Raw genomic sequence first — 24,920 nt, forward strand, 5'->3', positions numbered from 1 at the left:
TGGGTGCAGCAGGGCTGGGGGCCCACGGCACGGCGGGGAGGACGCAGGCCCGGCATCACCCGCACCGAGGTGGTGCCACGGCGAGTGCCCCGCCGGGTGCGCCCCGCCGCAGGATCCGGCCCCACAGCAGTGGCTGGAGGCACGGGGGTGTCGGGGCCGGTCGGCTGCGGGGCTGCTCCTGCCCTGCGGAGCCGGGGCCGCAGCCGTCCCCGGGGACACCGCGGGCACGAGCCGGGGCTGCGGACAGAGCCCGGGAGCACCCAGGAGTTACAGCCGCGCTGGAAGCAGCTCACGGCCCGACCCCGGGAGGCTCCCGGGCACGCAGCCGCGGCTGGGGGCTGCACGCGCCTTGGGTCCCCCGTGCACGTGCCCCCGCGCCTGTCCCCGCACCCACGCCCCGTGCCGCAGGGCTCCCGGCGCCCGCTGCTGCCGCTGCCACCGCGGCCCCGTGGGTGGGCAAGACCACGGCCCACTCAGCCGGCACCGATTGCTGCCAGTGCTGATCGCCGCCGGCGCTGATCCCTGCCGGTGCCGATCGCCGCGGGCAGCCCTGCGCCCCTTCCACGTGGCACAGGGCAGGACGCACCCCACGCACATCTCACCCTTGGTTCCAGGGCAGCTCAGCCCCATTTCCCCTCAGTTCCCACCCTCCGGCACCGCTCCGGTCCCACGTCCCCGCCATTGCCCTCCGCAGGGAGATTCCCGCTGCCGCTCCCCAGGGCCGGCCCTGGGCTGCCGCCCTGCCGCTGGTCAGACGGCCGCCTCGGCGCATCCCCCGGCCCCACGTCGCTGTCCCACAGAAACGCGCCCGGAGCCCCGTCCCCACCAGGTCTCGCCTGCTCTGCGTCTCCCCTCGTCTGCCGGCTGCCGCAGGGGTCACCTCACTGCCTCTGTGGGTCTGGGCTGGGATCCGGCCGTGGTCCAGCACCGACGGGTGCCCGCCAGCCCCGCAGCCCCGGCGGGGCTGGCAGCGCCAGCAGAGCAGGAGGGTTTGCCTGCGGCAGCACCCGGCCCCGTGCCTGGGGACAGAGGGATGCAGGGACGTGGGGACGTGGGCACGGCCACCCCGGTGCCAGACCCCCGCCCGGCCCCGTGGTTCGGGGCGGCAGCCCTCGGCACGGTGCTGTTGGAGCCCCGGGGCTGGGAGAGCGGCGGCAGACCCAGCACCAGCCCGGGAAAGAGGCCGATGGCTGCGCAGCGCCGGCGCGGACACGCGGCATGGGCACGCTGAGCTGGGCGGCACGGGGACGCCTGCGGCTTGGTGCCACCAGGCGCCCGCTGCCCCAGGACCAGGGTGCCCGGCTGCCTCTGCCCCCACGCCCCACGGGGCAGCCGGGCGCAGGGGAGCCGCGGTGAGCTGGTTACACCGGAAAGCGAAGCCAACAGGGGACCTGGAGAGAAGGGGAGGAAAACACAGACACCCCCGTTATAACCCGGGGTTCGTCCCCGTTTGCCCCCGGGAGGGTGCCCCCACCCACCGCCCCGCACGGCGTGACCGGCAGCGCTTGCCACCGGCGTGGCACAAGCCCCGGGAGGAGTGGCGGTGGCACTGGGCATGGTCCCGCCGGCGCGGTGCCTGTCCCGGCAGCGGGGCTCTGGGGGACCCCGTAGCGGTGCCCGGGGCGGCAGGAGGTCCAAGGGCCGTGCAGGGCAGTGGGGGTGCGGAGGGGACCCCGCTCCATGGGGGACTGCCGGGGCCGGCTGCGCCCTCACCCCAGGCGCCCCTCCCAGACCGGGGGGACCCCAGGGACACCGGGGAGGGGGAGAGGCCGTCTGCCGCAGCCTGCCCAGCCCGCCCGGCCCCCGCACCCCCGGCCTGTGGGGTCCCGTGGGATCCGGCCCAGCCCCGGCACCCCGTACCCATGGGGACCTGCAGGATCGGGCCCAGCCGCGGCACCCCCTGCCCAAAGGACCCGGCAGGATTTATTTTTTTCTACCTCCCAGAGTTCCACCTCCCCTCTTTCTCTGTCCCATACGCCTTTTCTCGGTCCCCTCCGCCCTCGGGTGTTCCCCGTCCCCCGCTGCCGCGGTCCCCTGAGCAGCGGGCGCACGGGGGTCCGGCCGAGGGAGCCCCGAGGGGCCGAGGGGGCTGGGGAGCTCCCGGGGCCGCTGCTCCCCGCCGGGCTGGGCAGAGCCGGGCTCGGCCGGGCTGGCAGCTGCCTGCAGGCAGGACTGACCCGCTCCTGCCTTCCCTGCGCCTGTGCCCGTCAGCCGGACGGGCAGCGCGTGCCCGGCTCAGGGGCCGAGGCCGGGCGCTGCCAACTGCCCCCCCATCCGGCACGCACCCCACGTCCCGCTCCCGCGTGGGAGTGGGAACGGGGATTTTCTCCGATGAATCATCCCCCGCTCTGGCAGCGGCCGTGCCGCGGCATGCGCCCGCCGACCCCGCTCACCGCGGGAGCTCACGGCCACGGGCAGCCGTGCAGCGGGTCCTGCCGCGGGACCCCGGCCACACACCCCGGCCCTGGCACAGGGGAGCTCCGGGGCGCGGTGGCGGCTGCTGCCGCGGGACGGGACGGGACAAGACGGAACGGGACGGGACGGCCACGCTGCAAGCAGGGGCTGCCTCCGCAGCCGGCGCTTCGGCTCTCGGGACGGCCACGCTGCAAGCAGGGGCTGCCTCCGCAGCCGGCGCTTCGGCTCTCGGGACGGCCACGCTGCAAGCAGGGGCTGCCTCCGCAGCCGGCGCTTCGGCTCTCAGGCCGGCGGCACTGCGGGGCTGTGCCGGGGCACGCTGCCACCGGCACCTCCGGCACATGGCGTCCGCCTGGCCCTGTCCCCGCAGCCGGGCTTGTGCCGGGGTGGCTGCGAAAGGTGAGGGCCCCGGGTGCCGGTGGGAGCTGCCGGGGCCAGGGCCGGCCAGGACGGACTCGGTGCCCCGGCCCTGCTGCCGGCACGGCTGCGGGCCTGCTCCCCGGCCCTCCGAAGGCCTGACCCTGGCTCTGGCCTGAGCCTGGCTCTGGCCGGACCGGTGCGGGTTCGGCACGGCACCGGCAGCCCCGAGCCCCGCGGCGTCTCCCACCGTCCACGGGGATGAGGGGCTCACAGCCCCCCCCGCCCCACGTCCCAGCACCCCGTGGGCGGCTGCAAGGGACAGGGTCACCGCGCCCCGGCATCCCGTCCCTCCCGGGCTGTGGGGGGTCCCGTCCCTCCGGGGGGTGCTCTCCCGTGGGGGTGCACACCCGGGGGCTGTGCCACCAGTGGGGGCTGTGCGTAGTGGGGGGGTCGTGCACATCTGAGGGGGGCTGTGCACGCTCAGGGGCCGTGCACACCGGGGTACCCGGGGGTTGTAGGCGCCGGGAGCTGTGCACAGTGGAGGGGGTTGTGCGAAATGGGGGGGGCTTGCACAAAATGGGGGGGCTGTGCCCACCTTGGGGGGGCTGTGCTCACTGGAGGATCGTACACGCTGGGGGGGTGTCCGTGGATACCGGGGGTCGGTGCACACGCATGGCTGTGCACTCTGGGGGGGCCGCGCACCCCCGGGGGGGCCATGCATGGGCACCGGGGGTTCCCGCACACGCGTGTCCACACACACCCGGGGGGGCCATGCATGGGCACCGGGGGTTCCCGCACACGCGTGTCCGCGCACCCCCGGGGGGGCCATGCATGGGCACCGGGGATTCCTGCACACGCGTGTCCGCGCACCCCCGCGGCCGGCGCAGCCCGGCCCCCCCCCCCCTCCGCCCCCCCGGGGAACCCCCGCGCCGCGGCCCCGCCCCCTCCGGGCCCCGCCCCGCCCCTCCCAGCGCGCCCAATGGGGAGCGGCGTCCCGCCCCCCGCGGCGGCGGCCGCGCAGGCGCAGTGGGGGCGGGCCGGGCCGGCCGCGCGAGGGGCCAAGATGGCGGCGGTCGGCGGGGCGCGCGGGCGGGCGGGGAGCGCGGCGGCGGCGGCGGCGGCGGGGCTGTGAGGTGAGCGCGGCGCAGCGGCCGCCGCCCCCGCCATGGCCCGCCTGGCCGACTACTTCGTCCTCGTGGGCTACGACCCCGGCAAGCGCGGTGAGCGGCGGCGCGGGGCGGCGCGGGGCCGGCGGGGGCGCGACCGCTGTCACCCGCCGCGGGGGAGGGGCGCGGGCGGCGCCGCGCGTGGGGCCGCGGGGGGCAGCGGGCCGGGCCGGGCCCACGCGGGGCCGCGCCGGCGGGGGGGAGCGGGCCCGGGCCGGGGGCGCGGGCCGCGCCCGCGCGACGTGGCGGGCGCCCGGCCGGGCCCGCGGGCGGGACGGCGGCCGGTACCGGGCGGCGGCGGCGGCGGCGGCGGCGGCGGTGGGGGGGGGCCCGGACCGGGGCGGGGGCGGCCGCCGGCGTCCTCCAACCGGCCGGGCCCGGCGGGGCCGCCCCGCCCGCCCCGTGAGGCGGCCCGGGGCGCGGGAGCGCGGGCAGGGCCGGGCCGGGCGGCAGCGGGCAGGGCGCAGGCCGCTTCCCCCGGGCCGGGTCCCCCCGGGAAGCCCCTCGCGGCAGGGCCGGGGAGAAGCACCGGCGGCGGGTGTGTGCCGCTCCTGCCGCCCCGTCCCCCGGGCTCGCCTGCCTGTGCCCGGTCACCGGCGGCCAGAAACGCCTGCGCGTGGCTCTGCTAAATTGCCGTTTCTGTAATTGCGGGGGCTGCCCGCCTGCCGTCGCCGAGCTGTCGCTGCTCCGGATGTGGCGGCTGGCCGTGGTTTGGGGTGGGGGATTTCTGCCCTCCGCTCGCTGGGGAGCGGCGCGGGGGCAGGCCAAAGCCCCCGCGGACGGGGGGGGGACGTCGTGCCCTGGCCGGTGCCGGGGTGGCTTTGTCTAACCCCGCTGCTTCGGGCGCTCCCGACCCGCAGGTCTGTTTAGGGACCTCGTCCCTCTGTCCTCGGCCCGCGTCTGTCCTTATCTTCAGGTGCTGGTTTGGCTGTCTCGCTCCTGGGGTTTTATTTGCCTGGGGGCTCCTTCCACGACTCTTTCTTCTGCCCTCTTGCACTCAACTGGTTGTGGTGAAAATGAACTTTGCCGGCATTGTCAACGAGGTTAAGCTCACCTAAAGTAAGGACTTTCTTGCAGAACGCACGCCGGGAGCGTCCATTCACCAAATTGCGTATTCACAGGAGAAGAGGCTGTTGGCTGGAATTGTTTTAACTGCGCGCTCGGAGCTGGCGAGAGGGAATCCTTTTCCACGCAGTGCCTGTTAAACCGTGGGTTTGATTGTTAGGGGAAGCTGTTGAGGCTGAGAGCTCAGTTAACATTCAGAGCGGCTGCACGGTCGTACGGATACGAGTGTCTGCGGCGCTCGGTGCTGGCACACCGGGGGATCCCAACACCCGCCGCCGGTCCCGTCTCCCCTGTTCCGGAGCTCTGGGGAGCGCGGCGTGCAGCTCCTCGACGGTCCAGTTTTGGGAAGGTGTTTGGGCAGCCCGGATAAGAGTTTTGGTGTTTTCTGCGTAGTGTCTGATCACGTGGCGGGGTGTTTTAGTAGTGTTATTATTATTGCAGGCATCTTCCCCCGGTGTCCTGTAGCATCGGAGCGGGAAAGAGTTGCTCTCTCCCTCCGGTGCCCTCGGGTCGGACTCTGCCGGGCAGAGCTGCGGGAGGCGGGCTGCCCAGGACTGCGCCGGCCTCTCCGGGAGCGAATGGAGGGCTGGAGCGATGCTTCGCAGTTGTACCGTCTTCGCCTCCCCTCTGCGTTCTGTCTCTGGGGCCTCTGAGCATTTCCTTCTGCACCTTCTTGCTCATCTCGGCCTCCCTCACCGAGCTGCGGCTGATATTTGCAGCATAAAACTGGCTGTGGTTTGTAGTGGTTAGCAACTGGTTGGGTACGATGGGGCTTACGGAGCAGCTGAGCGCTTTAGTCATGTGTTCCTTGTCTCAAGACTCGGAAACCTGAGTTTCTGAAAGGAACGACACATGCCACGCATCCTCCCGGTGTCACCTGAGCCTTATTCGGGGAAGACGGGCAGCGCTCTGAGGTGAAGAGGTTAATTGCAGTGGGACATTAGGAAGGAAAGAGCTCACAATTAATGAATTGTATTCCTCTGACTTAAATATTCACTGTTTTATTTTAAATCTCATCCGTAGCATACAGGCCACCGGACTGAGCTGAACTCGCTTGTGTTTGGGCTAGTACAGACCTTGGCAAAATATCCAGCCTTGACGTGGAAACCATTAGCAGGTTTTGGTAGTATAAAAAGCCGCTGGCAGCTGCGGCCCTTGTCCGGTGGTGGCTGTCCCAGTAAAAATGCATCTGCATCTAGCCTGAACCTACCTGACCTCAGCCGCTGGCCTCGGGTTTGAGAGGCCCTCGAACCAGAAGGCATAGTTACGGCGTTAGTAGCTCTGCTCCCAGCAAAGTGCTTTTAGACTGGAGTCCTGCTTTAATTAGCGATGCGGTTGAAAGTTGCAGGCCTTTCCGAAGTTGTATTTCGGCTGAGCAAAGCTGCTTGAGGTCTGCGGGGCCGCCGCTTCCCCGTGATCGTGGATGGAGACCTCGGCACTGCCTCGGGGCTCGAGGGTCGCTCCGCAGCTGAGGGTGTTTGTCCGTGGTAAGAAGAGGCTGTGATCCACTCCGCTTTGCACAGCTCGGGTGGGCTTTTTGCCCCTGGCTGTGGCACGGCAGAGGATTTGGCACCTCTGTCGGGGGCGGTCGACAGAAGACATGCAGCTGTCTTCCTCGAGCGCGGCAAAGCTACGAGGCGAGGAGGAGTGGTGTCCAGGACACCATGGGGAGCCTCCGCTGCAGAGCCCGAGCCTCCTTGCTGCTGGGATAACGCAGTCGCAGGAGGCCTCGCTGGGGTGAGGTGCCCAGGCGTCGGGGCATCCTCTGCCAGAGGACGACGCTGGCCAGCACCCTCTGAGTCTCTGCTCTGGCCAGGGATAGCTACAGCGAAACCCTTTCCCATCCCAGTTTGCCGGTGCCCGAGTGCTCTCCCGAGCTGTCTGAGGGCGGTTTGAAGCCAGAGGCATGTCTGAGTGATGTGCCAACCCTCGTGAGCACCCCGAGGATCCGTCCGCTAAGGATGCGGAGATTGACTGATGCCAGTTACTTGATTTCTGGGATCAATATGGCAACGCTTATTCCCCGCGTGCTGTCCTGTTCTCACATTCCCCCTCCCTACAGGGAGCTTAGATAACGTTGGGAGGAAGGGCACGCTGCTCTCATCTGCGAGTGACTAATTGCTTTACAGGTTGGGTTAGTCTCGGCAGAGCCGTAGCCTGGGCGGCAGGCTGTTCTGCCGCGGCCGTGCCGTGCTGGCACCTCCCCGCCAGCTGTAAACAAACCAGGGCTGAGCACTGCAGGGGGAAACCCGCGCAGCAGCCCGGGGGGTCGGCTGTGCGAGAGCTGGATGGGACCCTTTGCAGGGGCAGGGAGGGGGCTCTGCTCTGCCCGCAGCCGGACGCCTGCGTGCCGCAGAGACGTGTTTGCCTGCGGCGAGGTGCTGCGGCTGCTGAGGAGTTCGTGTGCCAGTAGGATTAACGGTTGGGCAGGGACGGGTTTGCAGTTGGGGATGGTGAAAGGGGAAGGTCTGCTGGGGCGGTGGGACGTGAGGTAGCTCTGCATCGTCTCCAGAGGTAGAATCACAGGATGGTTTGGGTGGGAAGGCACCTTTACAGGCGTCTGGTCCAACCCCCCGCCATGAGCAGGGACATCTTCATCTGGGTCAGGTTGCTCAGAGCCCCGTCCAACCTGGCCTTGAGTGTTTCCAGGGATGGGGCATCTACCACCCCTCTGGGCAACCTGGGCCAGGGTTTCACCACCCTCAGCGTAAAACATTTCCTCCTTATATCTAGTCTAAATTTCCCCTCTTTTAGTTTAAAACCATTACCCCTCGTCCTGTTGCAACAGGCCCTACTAAAAAGTCTGTCCCCATCTTCCTTATCGGCCCCCTTTAAGTGCTGAAAGGCCGCAATAAGGTCTCCCTGGAGCCGTCCCTTCTCCAGGCTGAACAACCCCAGCTCTCCCAGCCTGTCCTCATAAGGTGTTGACGTAGCTCAGCGCAGTTTTGTGGGAACAAAACCAAAAGCGAGAGAGATGGGCTGGAGCGGGGCAGCAGGCGGGGTTTGGTGGGGCTGGCCGGAGGCGCTGGGTGCTGCCATGGTGGAGTCCGGCGTGTCCACGGTGTTTGCTGGGGTTCACGGTCGGCATCGGCTCCTGGTGCAGAGCATTGCTGTCCTGAAGGGGCCCGGTCCTCGCCGGCACACGCAGGCTTGTGGTGCAGAGTCGCGACGGCCCCTGGAAGCACTGTCTCTTCTGGCCTCTGCTCATCTGGAAGGACGAGGAAAAGGACCGTTCACTCTTTCCAGAAACGTGTTGTCTGGCTGTGAAACCGGTGTCTTCGCAGTACAGCGCGAGATCCTCCGGCTGGATGCTGTCACCGTGAGCTGGGCCGGCAGTCGGGCCGGCATCCAGTCGCTTTTCCTCCAGTTTTGCAAGCCACGCTGTGGTGTGCTGAGCTGCTGGGTTGCAGAGGTTGCTTCCAGGGAAGCAGAGCACCGACACGCTGCAGCGAGCCGAGCTGTCTCACCAGGAGCTGCGGCTGCCTGACACTGATGTCCGTGTGCCCCGGTCGATTGCGACTGTGGCTGCCGTGCACCGAGCCAGCTCCTGCGTCCGCACGCTTGTGTCGGGACAGGGGCTGCACGCTTCCGGGGCTCCGGGTAAACGTATGGAGCTAAATGCGCCCGGCAGTGGGAAATGGGTCTTTTCATATGCGAGTGTTTGTCATATTGTGTCATGATTGCTCACATTATTCTCTGTAAATGGATGTTTTAAAATCTCTTGGCTCTTATTGTTGATGCAGATAAATGACTGCATTGCAAAGCCAGGACTTCTGGCTGCTTTTTGCCTCCGGATCCGAGAGGTTTTTCTCTGTGTATCCCCCGTGGCCCGAGAGTCCAGAACAGCTCAATTTCAAGACATGTTTAGCATGAATGAAGGGCTTATCTTAGAGTTTTCTATGTGGAGCACTGAATGAGGCATGGCCCCTTCCCTGTGGGGATTTAGAAAACAAGCAAACAAAACCAGGGGGGTTTAGAACGCATGCGTTTCTGAATAAGCCGTTGGCGATCTGCTGCTGCTGTGGGCGAATTTGCAGCTGTCCAGCCCTCCCTGGCCCGGGCGTTTCTGATCCAAAAATCAGATTGCTGCTGCTTCCCGGGGGCCGGACAGCCCGGGAGGGGTGCCGGTTTTCCGTGTGGGGTGAGGGGCAGGGGTAGGGTGGAGGCGGGCGAGGCTGCTCGGAGGTCAGAGGCCTGGGCTGAGCTGGGGCGGTTGCAGCATTTTCTGTATTTCTTTGCAGTTGCGTGGAACGGGGTGTTGTGCTGTCGTGTTTAGCTCCTCCAGAATGCCTCGCTGCTCCTGCAGTCGGGGCTGGGGTTTGGGCACATTAATTCTGCTTTTGAGCTTCTGTGGGAGGTAAGGGGGGATGTTGAGAGGAAACTGCCTCCGTGCTTGGTGCTCTCTCTTTCCGTGAAGTCTTTGATGCAGCTTCTGGCGGCGCAGGCCCCGTGCAGACGGTCGGAGGAACGAGGACGCAGGCGTGATGCATCCCGCGCTCCTCCGAGGGGCTCGCAGCTCCTCTGCCTCTTGGGCTTTCGCTGCGCAGCTGAAGCCAGTGCCCGGAGAGAGGAGCTAATGCTGAAAGCCGGAGAAGCTGAAGTAAACCTGCTGGGCAGAGGAGAGCTCTCGCAGCTCGTCCTGCTACTGTCCCACCGGTGTTTTGAGTCGATTTTCAGCCTGAGAGTGCCAGGCACTCTGCTGCTGCAAGATGTCCATGCAGCTCTCGCTGGTGGGAGGCATTTCTAACTGGCAGTAAAAATACGCTTCGCTCTGTTGTGCATGGACCCGGCCAAGTGACTCATTGGTTTGACTCAGACTGGGTTCTTGTAATGCGCACATCTAGCAAAAAACCCCCGTACGTTGAAATGCCTCCAGTGGTTGCTAACAGCAAGCTCTGTTTGCTATATAAATATTTGCAGAGGGGACCTCGGAAGGAGAGGATGTAATCCCTGTACACGCCATGTGCAAAGCTGCCTGTCTTCTGTCCGGTTACCTGGCTGCTTGAAACGAGAGAATATTGCAGCGGTCAGCGTGGATGCCTGTCAAAGGGGGTCACCCTCCTCCTGGCAGCCGCCAGCCCCCACGCCACAGCATCCCAGCCGCGCCGGTCGGTCTGGGAACTGCAGCTCCTCTGATCCCAGATGCTCTATTAATACTTGTCTCCTTCTCTTTGAACTTTTGCCCAGGAAGAGAAGCTCTGTGTGCTGCGGATCAAAAAAACTAGGGAGTCAGATGCCTGACAGTGACACGGGATTAGGTCTTCCTTCAGCCAGCGCCAGGTCTGATGGATAGGGTGGTGGGTTTAGCCCAGCAGTGCCCTGTCTTCGATAGGTCTCGGCGCTTCCAGTTTCCTTGAGGTACTTTTGTAGATCAGAAGAGATTAATCCTGTGGTCGCCATAAGATTCATGAGACAGCAGGCCCTAAAAGCCGTCGTGTGTGCCGTGTGGACTTTGCTGCTCTTTCTCCACGGCTGTGTAAGTCCACCCCGCTTGCCGGGCCAGCAGCGCATAGGTGTGAACGCTCCACCCGTCCCGGCAGCAGAGCTGCAGCCTGTCTGCTGCTGCCGTCACAGGCACACCAGCGCCTGCGTGGGTGCTGCCGGGCGATCGTCTTGTGGCTTCTGAAACCTTCTTGCGCTTGCAGGGTCCGGTGAGCCCATCGCCAGCCTGTGCACAAGCTGCGGCTGCGCCCGTGGCGTGCTGGCTGGCATCAGGCCTCGCTCAGGTGCCTGTTTGCCACCGCTGCGGTCTGTGCAGGAACGGCAAGGCCTCTTTTCTCTCCCCGCCGCCACTTCTCCCTGCCCTGTACCTCTTTCTGTGACTGTTTCCTGCAGCTGCTGGAGCTTGGTTTGGTCGACATGCGCCAGCAGCCTCTCCTGGAGGTGCCGGGGCAGCTGGAGCCCCTGCGGCTGTCTCGTGCGGTCGGCAGCTCCGTTTCCCAAAGGTCACTGAGTGGGATGATGCTTTGAAAACGTCTAAATACGGCACAAGAAGCATCTCGGTGTAAAGCTTTCCACCGGCTCACCTCCGCAAGTTGTAAACCCGCGATGTCACTTAAGATGGAAAATTCTCTCTACCCCATCTTGGGTGAGCCTCCTTTTTCATGGGGGAATTAAATGTATTTTATATCAGCGTGGGATGAGTCGTTTTGGCCCTGGAGCAATACCTGTGCAGGATAAATTGGCATGAAAGCTTTAACGCTCTGGTCTAGCCGTTTCTCCCCCTTGGTGAGGAGACTCTCGCATGGCCGGCTGGATTTCATTGCCAGAGATTCCTGTTGTTGTGACCGTCGCCGAGAGGGTAGCTGGTGTTCGCATGGCTGTGTAACACCTGTGTCACGTTTTCGGGAAAGTGGGTGAACATGAGGAGGAAGCATCAGTCTAAAACATATGTTGTAAGCAGATTCTTTAACTGTTAGTAATATTTTGTTTACTGCAGTGAGAATTTTGCAAATTTCTTTTTCATTTCTCTCTAGCTCGTATTTATCTCCGTTTGAGCAGGAATCTGAAGACTTTGTTTGCAGCAAGTTTCATTTTCCCATTTCTAGTGCTGGGACGCTAGGCTTGAAAAGCAGCTGCGGTTTTATGGATGCTAAAAACACAAACAAAAAAGACTTGGCCCGAGGTAGAAGCGTGCCCTGGAGTTCCCCAGGCCGCCCAGCTGTGCGCCCCGGGGCAGCTCCCACTGCAGCACCGGGGCCGGAGGAGAAGTTTACCGCGAAAACCCCTTTGCTTCGGTTACCCCCGGCCTCCCGGGGGGGATCAGAGGAGCGGTGGGGCGGTACTGCTGAGCCCAGGGAGCTTTTTCTCCACCTCTCGCCGTGATTGTGGCATGAAGCCTTCCGGGGCTGGGCTGCTTGTCTTTTCCTCTATGTGGCTATAACGCTTTTGACCACTAAATACTCTTGTTATGTCAAACCAGACATTTGAGAGCCTGCAAGCGCCTCGGGGCGGGGATTGTTCTGCTTCTAGGAAGGTATCTCTCCGATATCCAAAGCATGGTCATCCCTTCCAGTTTTGCAGCTGGTAAAAGGGGAGGCACAGAGGGTTTGGTGAAGGTGGCAGCAGTTACTGGTGGGAAGGGGCAGGCGGTGGAGGTCAGGGCACGTGGAAGAGCAGCGGGTGAGGGCCCTTCGTCTCCCAGGAGCAAAGGCCTTTCTCTTGCACCGAGTCAAATCGGTTTTTGTTTATGGTGTGGCTCAAAAGTGCCACGTGTCGGTTTGCAGGGAACAGCCTGCGTATTTGGCAGCTGCTGCTGCCTTGTAACTGAGATTTGGATAGTCTTGCACGTTATTTTTATGTTTCTGAATGCTTTTTGATCAAGACGATGCAGCAGGAAGTTTTTTGGGGAGGAAAAACCAAGTCTCTCTGTCTCTATTTGTTAGACGTGTTTGTGTGTTGTGGGTAGCTGTAGGAAGTGGAGCAGAACGCTAGTCAGGCTGCTTACCTCTTCTCTGTACGGCATCTTCCTCCCAAACCAGAGGTCTCTGAAATGTGCTGATTGCCCAGATAACTGCACATTTCAGTCTGGCAGGGTTGCACCCTTTCCAAAGATGAGCTGCTCTGGCATCGAAGCCGAGAGAGAAGGACCAGTGTCCTTCTGGAGGTGCGTTCACCCTGCCCCAGACTCGGACAGCTTCTGATCTGGGGGATCACAGCCGTGATGCACCGCTGGGTCTCGGCTCTCCGGCCGAGGGGAGCAGCTCCTGCAGACCCCGGGGCGAGTCCGGGTCCCTCTGCCTGCGTGCGCTGCCTCCGCAGCCTCGTGCACACCGGTCCTCTTGGCAAGTCAACTCTGCTCCAAAACTGCGATAACGTTGCTCTTTTAGACTGGGAAAAGACTTCTGCTTTCTCGTTTTAGGGACCTTACCCGAATATTTCTTGCTTTGGTTTTGTTTTTAGATACCTGCAGTCATGCATCTAATGTTTTGAGGACTGAGATGTGCATCTGTTAATTGAGACCTGGAAAAGCCTGTAGCGCGTTACGTGCAAGCCTGCCTGGTCAGGCCGTTGGGGCGTGCCGGGTATGCGGAGAAACGGCAGGCGTTTGCAAGGGACGGTGCTAGGACCAGGTACCCCTTTGGCTGTGACACCCCGGCAGCTGTCGCAGCACAAACACGCTCGTGTCAGCCCCCGCGGCGTGTGCTGCTCCAGGATGGCTGTGTCCCAGTGCAGTGCACGAGCACGGTTGCGGTACTTGGTGCTGGTTACCTCCGTCTTCATCTGTTGAGGCGTCAGCTGCATCGTTCTAGTGGTGAACTTGGAGATGCACCTCCCCAAGGCGAGCGAGAGGAGCTTGAACCCCAGGCAGATAACGCGGTGCAAAGTGCGCACGTCTCCTCTCCTCCTCCTGCCTGCCCGTGTGTCTGCCTGTCCCGGCTGCCTCCGTCCTGCCGGCCGCCCCACCGGCACGGCTGGGGGTTACCCCGCCGGGCTGCGGGAGCACAGGGGTGGGAGAGTCGGTCAGCGCAGCTGCTGCTGCGTCCGCTGCCGAGCGGAGAGTGGGGATACTGTCCTGTGCTCGCCTTCGAACACAACGACTCTGTTCAGCGCTGAGCGGGGCGAAGCCGGAGGACAATTGTTTGCTTCAGCTTCTTCTGGAGAAGCGGCTACGGTGGCAGCAGGGGTACCAGCGAGGGGATGCGTCATGAGTTGTATTTAGAAATGAGTGAAACCGCGGTTCTCGTGGATTCGCACATCGTCTGAGATGCATGGGATGAATGTTGCCAGTGAGAAAGCAGTACGTTGGATGGCACTTTGGGCTTGCTCAGCAGCTGGACTGGCACAGCGGGGTTCCTTTGGAAAGGCAGGTGATTAGAAATGAGGAGAGATAAGCTCCTGGATGAGATAAACGTGAACTTAGCAGACCTAGTTAGGAAGGAGGTCAGACAATATGTGTGATGAAGTGTGGTGTACCAAAGATAGACTGCTCCAGTTTACCTTCCTAATGAGAAGAATTGAGACCTGTGCTGATTTATGCAGTAATTATCTGCAGGAGTGACTCCTATGGGTTATTAATGAGGCAAGGAGCGTAAACGCTACGCCTAGTGATGTGTTAGGTGTTTACGTGGGTGAGAATACCTGCGGTGACATTAGGAAAGCTTAGGAAAGCAGGTGCTGCCTCACCGCACAGACCGGCTCTAATCGACAGACGCACCGGAGGAAGTTTCTGTGCAGGCTCTGGCTGTTAAATCCGTGCTTCACGTGCACCTGCTTGGCCCGTGTTGGAGATTAAACTTGGGCACCTAGTCTTAGGATGATGGTTCCTGTTCATTAGGTCTATTCGAGATGTTAAATTGGATAAGGAAAACCCGGCCTCGTTCCTTGGGACAGCTGCAGTGTGGATGACGACGTGGTTAAATCAAGATTAGCGAGCTGTACGGGCTGTGATGACGAGGACTCCGTGGAGTTTGCTCCTGACTGTGGGCGCAGGCGAGGGGTGCTCGTGCCCTTCTCCGTTTGAGGGGTACTTGAATTCTGAAGTGAAATCGTAGACATCGCCCTGGCAGATGCGTGCTGAGCGTGGGTAGCGCAATCGAGCGGCGGGTGCTTGCAGCCCGAGGAGGGGTTGAGGACTGCGTCTCCCCGGACAGGCGCAGTCGCTTCAGCGAGGGACGCTGCTGTCGCCGCGCGGGAGAAAGCGGCAGCAATGGGAGCGCTGGTGCTTTTGTGAGCTGGAAGTTGAAGGATGTAAACAACCAGTTATGCAAAACTGCGCAGGGGAGGGTTGGGTAGTACGGCACCACTGTAGCAGGTTTTGGAATAAATGTTAATTATAGCTTCCCTTAACGAGCCGGGAGAGAACCATATGTTGTTAACGTTTGCAGCTGATACGAAATTGAGAGAAAGGAGTTGCCAGTATCTTAAAGCACAGAAATAATTTGGAGAGCTGCTCAGCTCTTGCTGTGATTCGCTCTAGAACGAAATTAAGTTTTCTGTAATAACAATCGGAGACTTTTCTGAGGGAGCAGGGCAGAGCCTGGTGTGCCTGTGTTTGGGGAGGGGGAACAGGCACAGCGCACGGCTGAGGTTCGGGCTTCTCGAATCCCTGGAGCTCCCTGTGCCGGGACTGGGCCGCCGCTGTCGTGCTCGGCTCGGGGCCCTCGCTTCTGGAAGGGTGCTCGGTTCAGGCGGCTCGTACGCCTGGCATGACGAGGAGATTAAAATATGTTTAAGCTGGCTAAGCAGTAACTAAGAAGACGTACACCTGCAAGTATCTGAGCCTGGAAGTGCCATACGGTGCGATGTAGCCCAGTGTTGGGCTGAAATTTGGAGGTTGTGTGTCTGTTCTGCGTCATGCCTGGAGAAAGGTCTCCATACGTGGTTTTGTGCCACTGGCATCTGAGACCTTCCTAGCCACAGAGCTGCCTCTTCGACCGGAGGAGCTTGGCTAGAGGAGGGACTGCTTCAACAGACTTCTTCCATCTCCAATGCCTGGAATACTGTTATATCAACTTTGCGTTTGTTTTATTACCGAGCAAAATGTCAGCGTATTTGGAGCTGTGAGCCTGGGGGCGAAGGGCATGCAGAGCTGTGCAGCGTGCATCTGGACGTGAGGGGTGTTGGAGCGACTTGGCCTTTGGCTTTTGGGGCTATAGCAATCCAGTTTGTGTGCCAAGCCATTAGCGTTGCGTCTGCTGCGCCCGTTTCTGGCCAGGGTCAGCGGACATCAAGCGATGGGTCTAGTCCTGTCTCGGGAGCGCTCCCAGCCTGGCTGCTTTACCCAGGTCCTCTCTCCCCAGCCTCCTCCTCCTCCGGCACGTGTCTGTGCCGTTCCTGTCTGCCGCGGAAGGGGATCGATTCAGAAAGACTCTCCCGAAATGCTGGTGTTGGGGTGGGTCGGGCGATGCTGGACTGGCTGCGGCAGCTCTGAGTCACTGCGGTTCCCATGGGCGTAGAGCCGGCGGCAGAGGGGTTCAGGGGTGTGGGACTGGCTGGACCAGGAGAGTTAAGATAGCCAGGCGTTGTCTCAGCTGAAAGCCCTGCTGGGCTGCAAGCACTTGTTGTGCACCCTGGACATCAGTGGACATCTTAAAGTTGACTTGAGTACAGCCAAGCCAAGCAAGATTTATTTTCTTGAAGTTTCTTGGGAGTGTGTCGGAGAACTGACGTGCGTGTTCTGCAGCCAGTGCTTGTCTGTCGGTGTCATCTTCTGGATTGTCCTGTGCTTTTGAGGCAGAGGAACACCTTTATTTCTAATTTTATTTATTTAAAAATGGGCTGGGAACAAAAAGCGATTCTGAGGCATCGGGCAGATCTTTCATGTTTTTGTTACTTCAGTTCTAGGATAATCCCTGGCTGTTTTGGTCACTGCCTGCATTTTTAGTTTTCCAGTCCGCTCTAGTGCCGCTTTCCTCAACAGCTCAGCCCAGTGAGTGCGTCTCCATGGACGGGAAAGCATCAAGTCCTAACTGAGGATTTCCTTGAAAATCTTACACAAAGCAGAGGCCGTGCTGGACTGGCCTGCGTCTCCGCACTGCGAAGCGTGGCCGGCAGACAAAAGCGCTGCCCTGGTGTCCTGCCCCGGCAGCCATGCCGGCGGAGGTGCCGTGCCGGTGCGGCTCCGGGCAGCCGGAGGAGAGGGGGACAGCAGGACTGCAAACAAACCTTGTGTGTCCTGAAGCCGTGACCTGTCTCTCCTAACCCGACTCCTTCTTTCTAGTGGCCCAACAGCATGTGACTCTTTGTGGGGGATTTCTGCTGCCGGTTCAGTAAATTAAACTTCTTGTTCTTCTGTCTTTGGCTTCAGGCTCTCCAAGTTTCTCTCAGCTGTCTTGACTCTGGTCCATGTTTTCACTTAACTTTTTATTTTCTTCTCTGTTTGGATGGGTTTTTGGCTGTGTTTGAAGGCTGCTTTGCTCGTTTCACATAATGATCTGCATCTTTACTGTTTTAACCTTACCATCTTTCTTTTACATCTCTGTTTTGTTTTTTCCTCTGTAAGTCCTGGCAAGGGAGGTCACTTCAACATCGTATTCACGTAGAGGCTGGGAATGTTGATTCTCTTCTTTTGACCTTAAGTTTTCTTGACAACCCTCGTTTTATAGAAGTACCTCTTAAAAATGTTGCACCTCTTGGAAATTCCTCTCCATCGAGGATATCAGGATTTTGTACATTTTTTAAAATGCTGGTGCACGAACTTGATTGAGGTTTCCATATGTTTTGGGCTTGTGTCTCGTCAGAAGGAAGCATTCAAGGAGCAGCTCCAACTGCTGCTTGAGCTGCTTCATTCGGAGGACTTCACCCGGGACTGACTCTGATGCGGCACGGTTCAAACGTGCGGGAGCTTAGTCTCCACCTGCAGTCTCCCGGTTTGACGTGATGTTTGAGGGATAGCAGGGAGCATGAGAAATAGGTAAGATGTGGATTTTTAAAGCCCCTCTGTTCAGGAGTGCAGCCGTGGGGGGGTTTATTGCGCTGCCTTCCCCCAGGGCAGCTCGGTGGTGGTGGGTGCTTCCGAGGCACCGTGGTTTACATCGGTGTGATCCTTCGGCACCAGCTGTGCCAGTTTGCGGTGGCAGGACTGTGTGCAGGTAGGGAACTCTCATTGCTCTCAGGGGAACTTTCTTCCTTCCGTCACCTCTGTGCATCGCATGGCAGCGGCCGTCTCCAGCCTCTGCTGCGCGGGGTCTTTGCTCCGGCGTGGTGGTGGGTGTTTCTGAGGGTGGTGAAGCGTAGCTCCGGGCCTGCGGGTGCTGGCAGCAGGGAAAATCCCTGCTGCTTCTGGCCGGCTGTCCCCGCGGCAGGGCTTTATTTACGGGACTTTCTCAGCTAATACCTCTGAGGGAGAAACATGAGGCCAGAATTCAAGGCCATGGAGCAACTAGCCATTTGAAATGGCCATCTTCTGAAGCAGGATTATGGAGACGGATGCTCAAGAGGGCATTTAATATCATTCTTATTAATGACACTAATGCTGCTTTCTCCCGTTCTTGGCAGAGTACGGAATGACACTGCTGGGTTTTGGGGTTTTTTACTGGTCTGCTCAGAGTGCAGCCCCGGGGTGGGTGCAGAAGAGGGCTGGCCAACAGTGGCTCCTCCAGGGCTTGAAGGAGAGGAAGGCTGCACCAGACCTGTTAGACAACAAATAAAAATAAACCCTAGAGAACTGATTTTTTGGCAAGAATGGACTGAGTGTTGTAAAACATCACTTCAGAGGTATGCAGCTATCATCGGACTCGCTCAGAGGTGCAGTGAAGGGTCTAATAGAACGGTTCTCCAGATCGTATGTAATCAATACAGAAGTTAGGCAGACCTCCTCAAGATAGGTGACATAACCCCTACTTCATTGTGGTCTTGGCCTTTTCAGAGAAGGTTTTGCCTGTGAAAAAGTGGCTACTTTCTCATAAAGGCCCTTCATAAGCATCCATGGATCTGTGGGCATATCTTGGCACTTTCTTCTGGATATGAAAAATCCCAGATGGCTTCAGGCCAAGGAGTATAAGCATGGTCTGCCATCTGACACACTAGAATGAATAGAGGGCACTGCAAGTACCGTTTCGCTAGAAATTCAGACGCTGCAGGCTTGTTTTTGGGTAAAGTCATGAGACGAGTGTTTCATGGAAGTACAGGGGCTTTGGTCCTCTGAATCATTTGCTTGGAGCAATCTGTTCCCAGCTAAGGATGCAGTAGGAAGTGCCGTGGAAAGCTGAGGCTGTGCAGTCGTCGAGCAGCTGAGAGCGGTGAAGTCCTGCCAAACGGCGAGAGGAGTAATGATCGTACGTCAGGCTGCTGCGGGGTAGGAACGGGTGTGGGGGCAGCGATGCTTTCTGGTATCGGCGCTGCCTGGGCTCCTCCAGCCAGGGTTTTCTGGCTTTCACCGTAAAAGCTGCCATTTTCTTTCACAGCTCGTGGGTATATGAAGTGTTCGTGAGTCCACATAAAGTGGAAGGTGAGATGTCAACACCCTGGGAATGAAGGTCGAGAAAGCGTGTGTGACCAAAAGTAAATGCGTTGTTGTTCTCATCTCAGTAGGATGATGTGTGACTGCCTGAAGCGATGTGGGGTTGGGTGTTTTGGCCGAGGAGGTGATTTCAGTTTGGGAGGTGAAGGGCTGTCTGTAGCCGTGACCCAGCGAGAGCACTGGGTGCAGCTCGAGGTGGGTAGATACCCTTGAGGAGTTACTAAAACAAAAAACCCCCCTGAACAACCACACCTCCCCTAAAAACAGTCACAGCTTTCATCCTCGTTTTGCCAGCCCATGGAAAGCAGAGACATCCTTGGCGTTAAAGGGTAATTACAGAATTTAACACCATCCGACTTCCAGTTTCAGAGTGGGAGTGCTGCGGACTGGGAGCACTCCCAGTTCAAATGGAGGATTTTCCTGAAAGCATTTCTGTGATTTTCCTCCCTGGACAACTTGTACGGTTTGGAGGTGGATAACAGTATTCCCAGTGTTATCTCCCTTCAGTGCCCACTCACCATTTTGTCGATCCCTGAATCCTGCTTCCCTTTCCCAGGCTCTTTGGATGTCCCTGCAGTACTGAGGCAGTGGCTTGGAGTAATTGGGGTTTAGGAGACACACTCGGGGGACTAGGAAAATTAGCTGTCGTCTGAAGGCCAACACTGCCTGTTCAGAGCTTCATTGCAGAAGATGAGGATGGTTATAAGGAGAAAATGATGATGCTGTGGAAGTGCATGTCGTGCCTGGGGAACAGAGCTGCTGCACCGGTGTGAGCGGAGAGCTGCCCTGCGTGTGCTATGTGCATGAATTCATCTTGGATATTTTGTCTGCAACCATTATTTTCAGCTGTTTGGCCCAGTTCTAGGTCCAATTTTATATATTTCTACTTGTACAACTGGAGAAGATGGATAAACAAACTCCTCCGAGGAAATAGTCCTGATAGTTTAGGGAGTATATGCTAGGGGGAGGGTGGTGTCTACCAGCTGGATCCTAAGAAATGCTCGCTTTAGTCAACTTGATGAAGTCCAGCGCACGGCTCTTTCTGTGGGGGATGGATTGGTTCTGGTGCTGTTCTCCAGGCCACCCCACGGGGACCGTCTGTGCGGGGGCAGCACCTGCCACCCACCAAGAGGGGAATGGAGACCCCAGGAAGGCAACATGTAAAATTAAGGATTACTCCTAGAATCTCATCAGCCAGGACTACGGCTGTCACCCCTTGTCTTGTACGGGGGACAAGTGTCCCTGCCCCTCCTCTCCCCTCCCTGTTCCCCATAATGGTACGAAAGGTGAAAGCATCAGCGAGGTTCTCGAGTCCCGGTCTCTTTGCCCGTCAGAAGCACACACGTGTCGATTAACGTCGTGTTTGTTCTTCAGCCTCTTTTCTCCTGGGCGCAATTTCTTTGTGCGACAGCAGCTTTCCATCTGAAACCAGCGTGTTGAGATCAAGCGCTTGGACAAATGCTGATTCTTGCACAGACACCAAAATATTCTCAGGAGATCACAGGTCAATAGTCATCTCAAAGTTAGTGAAACCAATCCTGCAGGGCTTGAGGAAGGCTTCATTTATATGTGTGTGTGTGTACACAGTGGTTGAATACCGCTGTTCACAAGTAGTTGGGCAGGAATCCCAAACAAAAAAGCCTTTGAATATAAACTAGCAAATGGTAAATGGCACATCCAGCATTTTATTAGATGTGATAAGCTGCAGAATTGCTTTAATACCTACAGGTGTCATTTATCCCCCTGGCCAGGGAAGGCGGCTGACAGGGCAGCTCGCCCACGTTGCAGGGCACTGTGCTGTGCACCACGTGCCGCGCAGCCTTTTCCCTGCAGGAGGGTAACGAGGGACAAATTTAAAAACTTTAACACTTCTAATCTTCTTTACAGGTTTAAATTGATATTAAAATAGGGTATTTAAATTGCTTTCATTTAACTCGGTCTACCCCAGCGTGGCAGTTCATCTCCAGCACCGCAGACCCTCGCGGCGCAGCTGCCCGGCTTGCAGGGCTGGGGGGTGAGGAGCCGGCTGCGGAGCACGGGCAAGGGGCTGAAGGCTGGTGGGGGGAGCAGTGCCCGAGGCTGAGGGTAGGAAATACTCCGGCTCTTGTCTCAAAGTGCTTATTGCTGGTGTTTACAATAGCTTAGTGCTTATTGTTTCCCCCCGGCTGTGTGCAAGGGTGGGAGCAGCACAGGGCTGTGACTGCAGGAAAATCTCTTCCGGCATTCAAGTTTACAAGTCCCAGGATACTCCGAGAGCGAGTGGTTTCTCCTCCTGCTTTCCAGCGCTCAGCTGTGCTGGGCTTTCACTTTGGGCGGACATTGACTGTTGGACTTCTTTTATTATCGCCCCGTGAAGTTTGACCTGAGGGATGTGGGCAGCGCTGATGCACCTCACGCACCAAGGTGCGGGTTGGGGAGCGTGGGCAGCAGGTACCGGCAGGGTGGGCAGCAGGTACCGGCAGGGTGGGCAGCAGGTACCGGCAGGGTGGGCAGCGCCTTGGTGTGTGTGGCCAGCGTTGCCCTCTCTTCTCCGCAGCAGTCTTGCTGGGCGGAGAAGCGAGCAGCACACCCGCTCAGCTTACATGCTGCAGGCGGGTGGATGAGTTGTATGAGAAACACAGCGCTGTGGTGAGAACGAGGACAGGCAACCCAAAAACGGTGGGGAAGGATGGATGGTGAGAAGAGGATAAAGCTGACGGGGTGGGAAGGGAAGAAAGCATGTCCTGCCCTGCAGGAGAACACAGAGCCAAAGAGGTGGAGGAGGGATGTATTAGCATCGGGTGACCTTGCTGATACGTCCCCAGCTGCTGTGACAGGCCAGGGGACCGGTCCTGTGCGGCCCCGCCAGCAGCGCAGCGTGCAGTCTTGGGCTTAGATGGGGAGGGCAAGGCTGCTGTGGGATTTGCAAATCTTCTGCCAGAGGGAGAGACTACCAAGCGTTAAAGTAAATCCCAGGATTTACCAGTGTTTTCCAGCACTGAAGCGTGGCACGGTGCTCGGCACTTCCACCGCCTGAGACGAATGCGCTCCGTGACCGTGCTGGCGTGGAGGACGCGTGGGAAGGAGCGTGAGCGTGCTCTGTGCCGCAGCCACCCTGTGCTGGACGTGGTCAGCCCAGCAACGTCCCTGGTCAGGAACCTGAGCCCCGGAGACGGGGTGCGGGGCTGTGGTTAGCCCCCGCCACAGTCGCAGCCCCCTCCAGCCCCAGCAGAATAACATCACTGAGAACCTCAGAAACGGGTCCTTCACAGACCCAGCTCCTGCTGTTGGGCAGCTGGGAGCTGACAAAGCCCATTTCAGGGCTGGGGCTGGTAAAGTGGACTTACCAGTGTGGGTTCCTGCTCGGAAACACAGACCCAGTTTGGGGTGAAAGGAGAGGGTGAGCGGACAGAAACTGAACGTCCTGGCTCACAGGGTTCCCCATCTGGGAATAGCACGACCAGGTCAAAAGGGTTTTTAAGGAGAATGGACTCTAAATCTTCCTCTAATCTCCAAAGGGCTTTTGAGTTGGTGCTGGGGAAGTAACAGCACAGGCAAATCGGTAACGGAAAAGGATGTCGGTGCCTGTGTCAGCAAGGATCGGAGCCCAGCGGGAGCAGATCTGTAGGTCAACCCACTGGCACCGAGGATTCCCTTCCACACCGTGCCAGCTCCAGCCGTGGACCTTTCGGCTGAGCACCACGTAATGACCGGGTTGTGTTTTCCAGGTTAGGTGGATCTGGAGCAGGTACAGGTTGTGCTCCGTTGAACCAGCGTGCAGGTAGTGGTGACGGGAGCTTGGCTTCAGGAGTCTCTCCTGGTCCAAGCCAGTCTAGACCTACCCAGGACCGGTGGTTGCATCAGGTTGGAGATCACCGTTTGGTCTTGACGGAGGGCGGTTTCTAAAGGCAGCGTGCTTTCCCTGGCGCTGCCCGGGACTCTGTGGTGAAATGTTGTATTTACTGAAGACGATGGCAGGCTTTCTCTGAAGCATGGTGGCTTTCAAATTTCCAGAAGGGTTCTGTGACGAAGGTGTCATGAGTTGCGTTGCTCTTTGCTTCTGTGGGTAGAAAGCAGTAGGGACCTCTCATTCCTGGAGCTCCCCCCCATCCGTAGCTTCTCCCTTTCCTCAGGAGCCTGGCAGGTTTCGGTCTTTCAGGAGATTTCAGACTACTGCGGTTTCCTGTTGGTTGTGCCAGTATGTCCTACAGCAGCTTCTCCTGCTCCAGGATGGAGCTTTCTTGAGCAAAAAACTTACTTTCCAAACAGGATAAAGTTAGCATCTCTCCTGAGAAGAGATAATCAGTGAGCTGCATTGTTGTACTTCAAAAAAATAAAGATAAAGGGGGGTGTGTGACTAGACTTTATTCCTCCTTTATTTCCCACTCCTCAGGATGATGAACATCCATCATAGCAGCTCGCTCCCTCGTGCTAACACGTGACAGCTTTTGAGCAGCAAAGCCACCTTGCTGTAGTAGCTTCTTCCCTATAAACCAGCAGCCAGTACTTTTGGGTTAGGGATTTATCGACCTCACCTATCTTGAGACTCACGATGAAGCGCCGAGGAGCGGGGAAGTATCTGGGGAGACTACAGGAGCGTGTTCCCTGCACGCTGGTCTCGGGCTGCTCGTGGAGAGGAGCCTGTACCCTCCTGCTGTGCCACCTGAGCTCCGGGGACACGCTGAGCTTGCACGCTGCTCCCGCCTTGCCCCCGTCTGTCTCGTTGCGCTGCTGGCTAAAGTTGTGTTCCTGGTATTGTTTGCTGTTCTCTCTTAAAAAAAAAAATAAAAAGCTTTTGTGGGTTGAAGGGGACTGAACGGGAAGCTGGGGTTTTCTGAGTAGCATGCAGTCCTTCAGCTGTCTTCCCTTATATAGACACCTCTGTACTCACCTGATTGGCGTGAAGATTGTTGCGGCTGGTGCGAGAAGGGGATATGAAAGAGCAATGCCGGGACTGGATGCGCCAAGAGGAACTGCCCTGTCTGCTAGCTCTTTGTGTACCCCCCACCCTGTGCATCCCTCCAGGAGCTGGTCAGAGGCACGCCGTCCGCCCGGCAGCTGCAGCCGGGGCCTGGCTCTCCCCAGCTGCCTCCCGCGCACGGACACACGCGTGTGCAAAGGGGTCTCGCACGACCCCACGCCTTTCGGTCTCGGCAGTCGGCCTGGACCCTCTGGTTGTCTCGCTCTGGAGCACGCGTGTACCTGCCCCTCCATCCACTGACCTACTCGCCGGCTGCTCTGGCCTGACCTTTGCTGGTGACCGTGCCGACGTGCGGGCTGTCACTCGCGGCCAAGGCTCAGCCCGTCACCCGTGGCCTGACTCCAGCTGCTGGTGCTTGAACCGCCACCTGCACACAGCAGAGCCCCCCACCCGGGACGGGGGTAGAAGAGAGCAGAAGGGCTGTGCTGGTCGGGCGTGGGGCGTCTGGCCCTCACCAGCAGCCGGCTCCTTCATCTCCTCACCCCCGTTTCCCCACGCCCCCTTCTCCCCAGACCTCCCAGCCGCTCCCTTGCCCTTCCTTTGGTCCCTCTGTAAGCCCTCCATAGCACGTCTTGTCCAGCCCCCAAATGCTCTGCCCCTGCACCCCGCAGTGTGTCCCACAACCCCGGGCCGGGCTCCCCGTCCCTGGCTGGGTTACGGGGCTCCCTCGTGGCCCTGTGCCGGTGAGCCGCTCCTGTGCCAGCCCTGGAGCAGCCGGGGCCCTACGACGGTGGGCTGTTTGAATCCACATTTGAGAGACGATTTTGGGGATTTAGTCCGTTGTGTTTCTCAAGACCTTCTATTCGTGGATCTCAAAATATCGTTACAAATGCCAGGTCTCCCCTCCAGTGTCCAGGGAGATCTGCCACCTCTTCCATGTTCCCTCGTGTTCAGGAAGGGTCCGGGGCCTGGAAGGTGCCATACACGATGTAGGGAGAAGCTCCTGCAGAGCCAAGTGTGAAGGCTGGGAGCAGAGCCGCGATGTTGTTGTACAGGGTGTTCCCGTGATAACCTGAAATAAGTTCTCTTGAACCATTTAAAGCTTGGCTGA

General features: G+C 59.5%; 1 protein-coding gene across 4 annotated transcripts in view; it reads left to right on the forward strand.

Moving 5' to 3' along the window:
* Positions 1-3,825: 3,825 nt before the first annotated feature.
* Positions 3,826-24,920, forward strand: part of SBF1 (SET binding factor 1) — an 89,465-nt gene continuing 68,370 nt past the window's right edge. For all 4 annotated transcript variants that reach the window (XM_075506245.1, XM_075506329.1, XM_075506412.1 and 1 more), the window contains exon 1: positions 3,826-3,995. In XM_075506245.1, the coding sequence (XP_075362360.1) occupies positions 3,941-3,995 (55 nt within the window). In that variant the 5' untranslated portion in view covers positions 3,826-3,940. The remainder of the gene's footprint in view (positions 3,996-24,920) is intronic.

This window comes from Mycteria americana, chromosome 1, assembly GCF_035582795.1.
Source record: "Mycteria americana isolate JAX WOST 10 ecotype Jacksonville Zoo and Gardens chromosome 1, USCA_MyAme_1.0, whole genome shotgun sequence".
Taxonomy (NCBI): Eukaryota; Metazoa; Chordata; class Aves; order Ciconiiformes; family Ciconiidae; genus Mycteria; species Mycteria americana.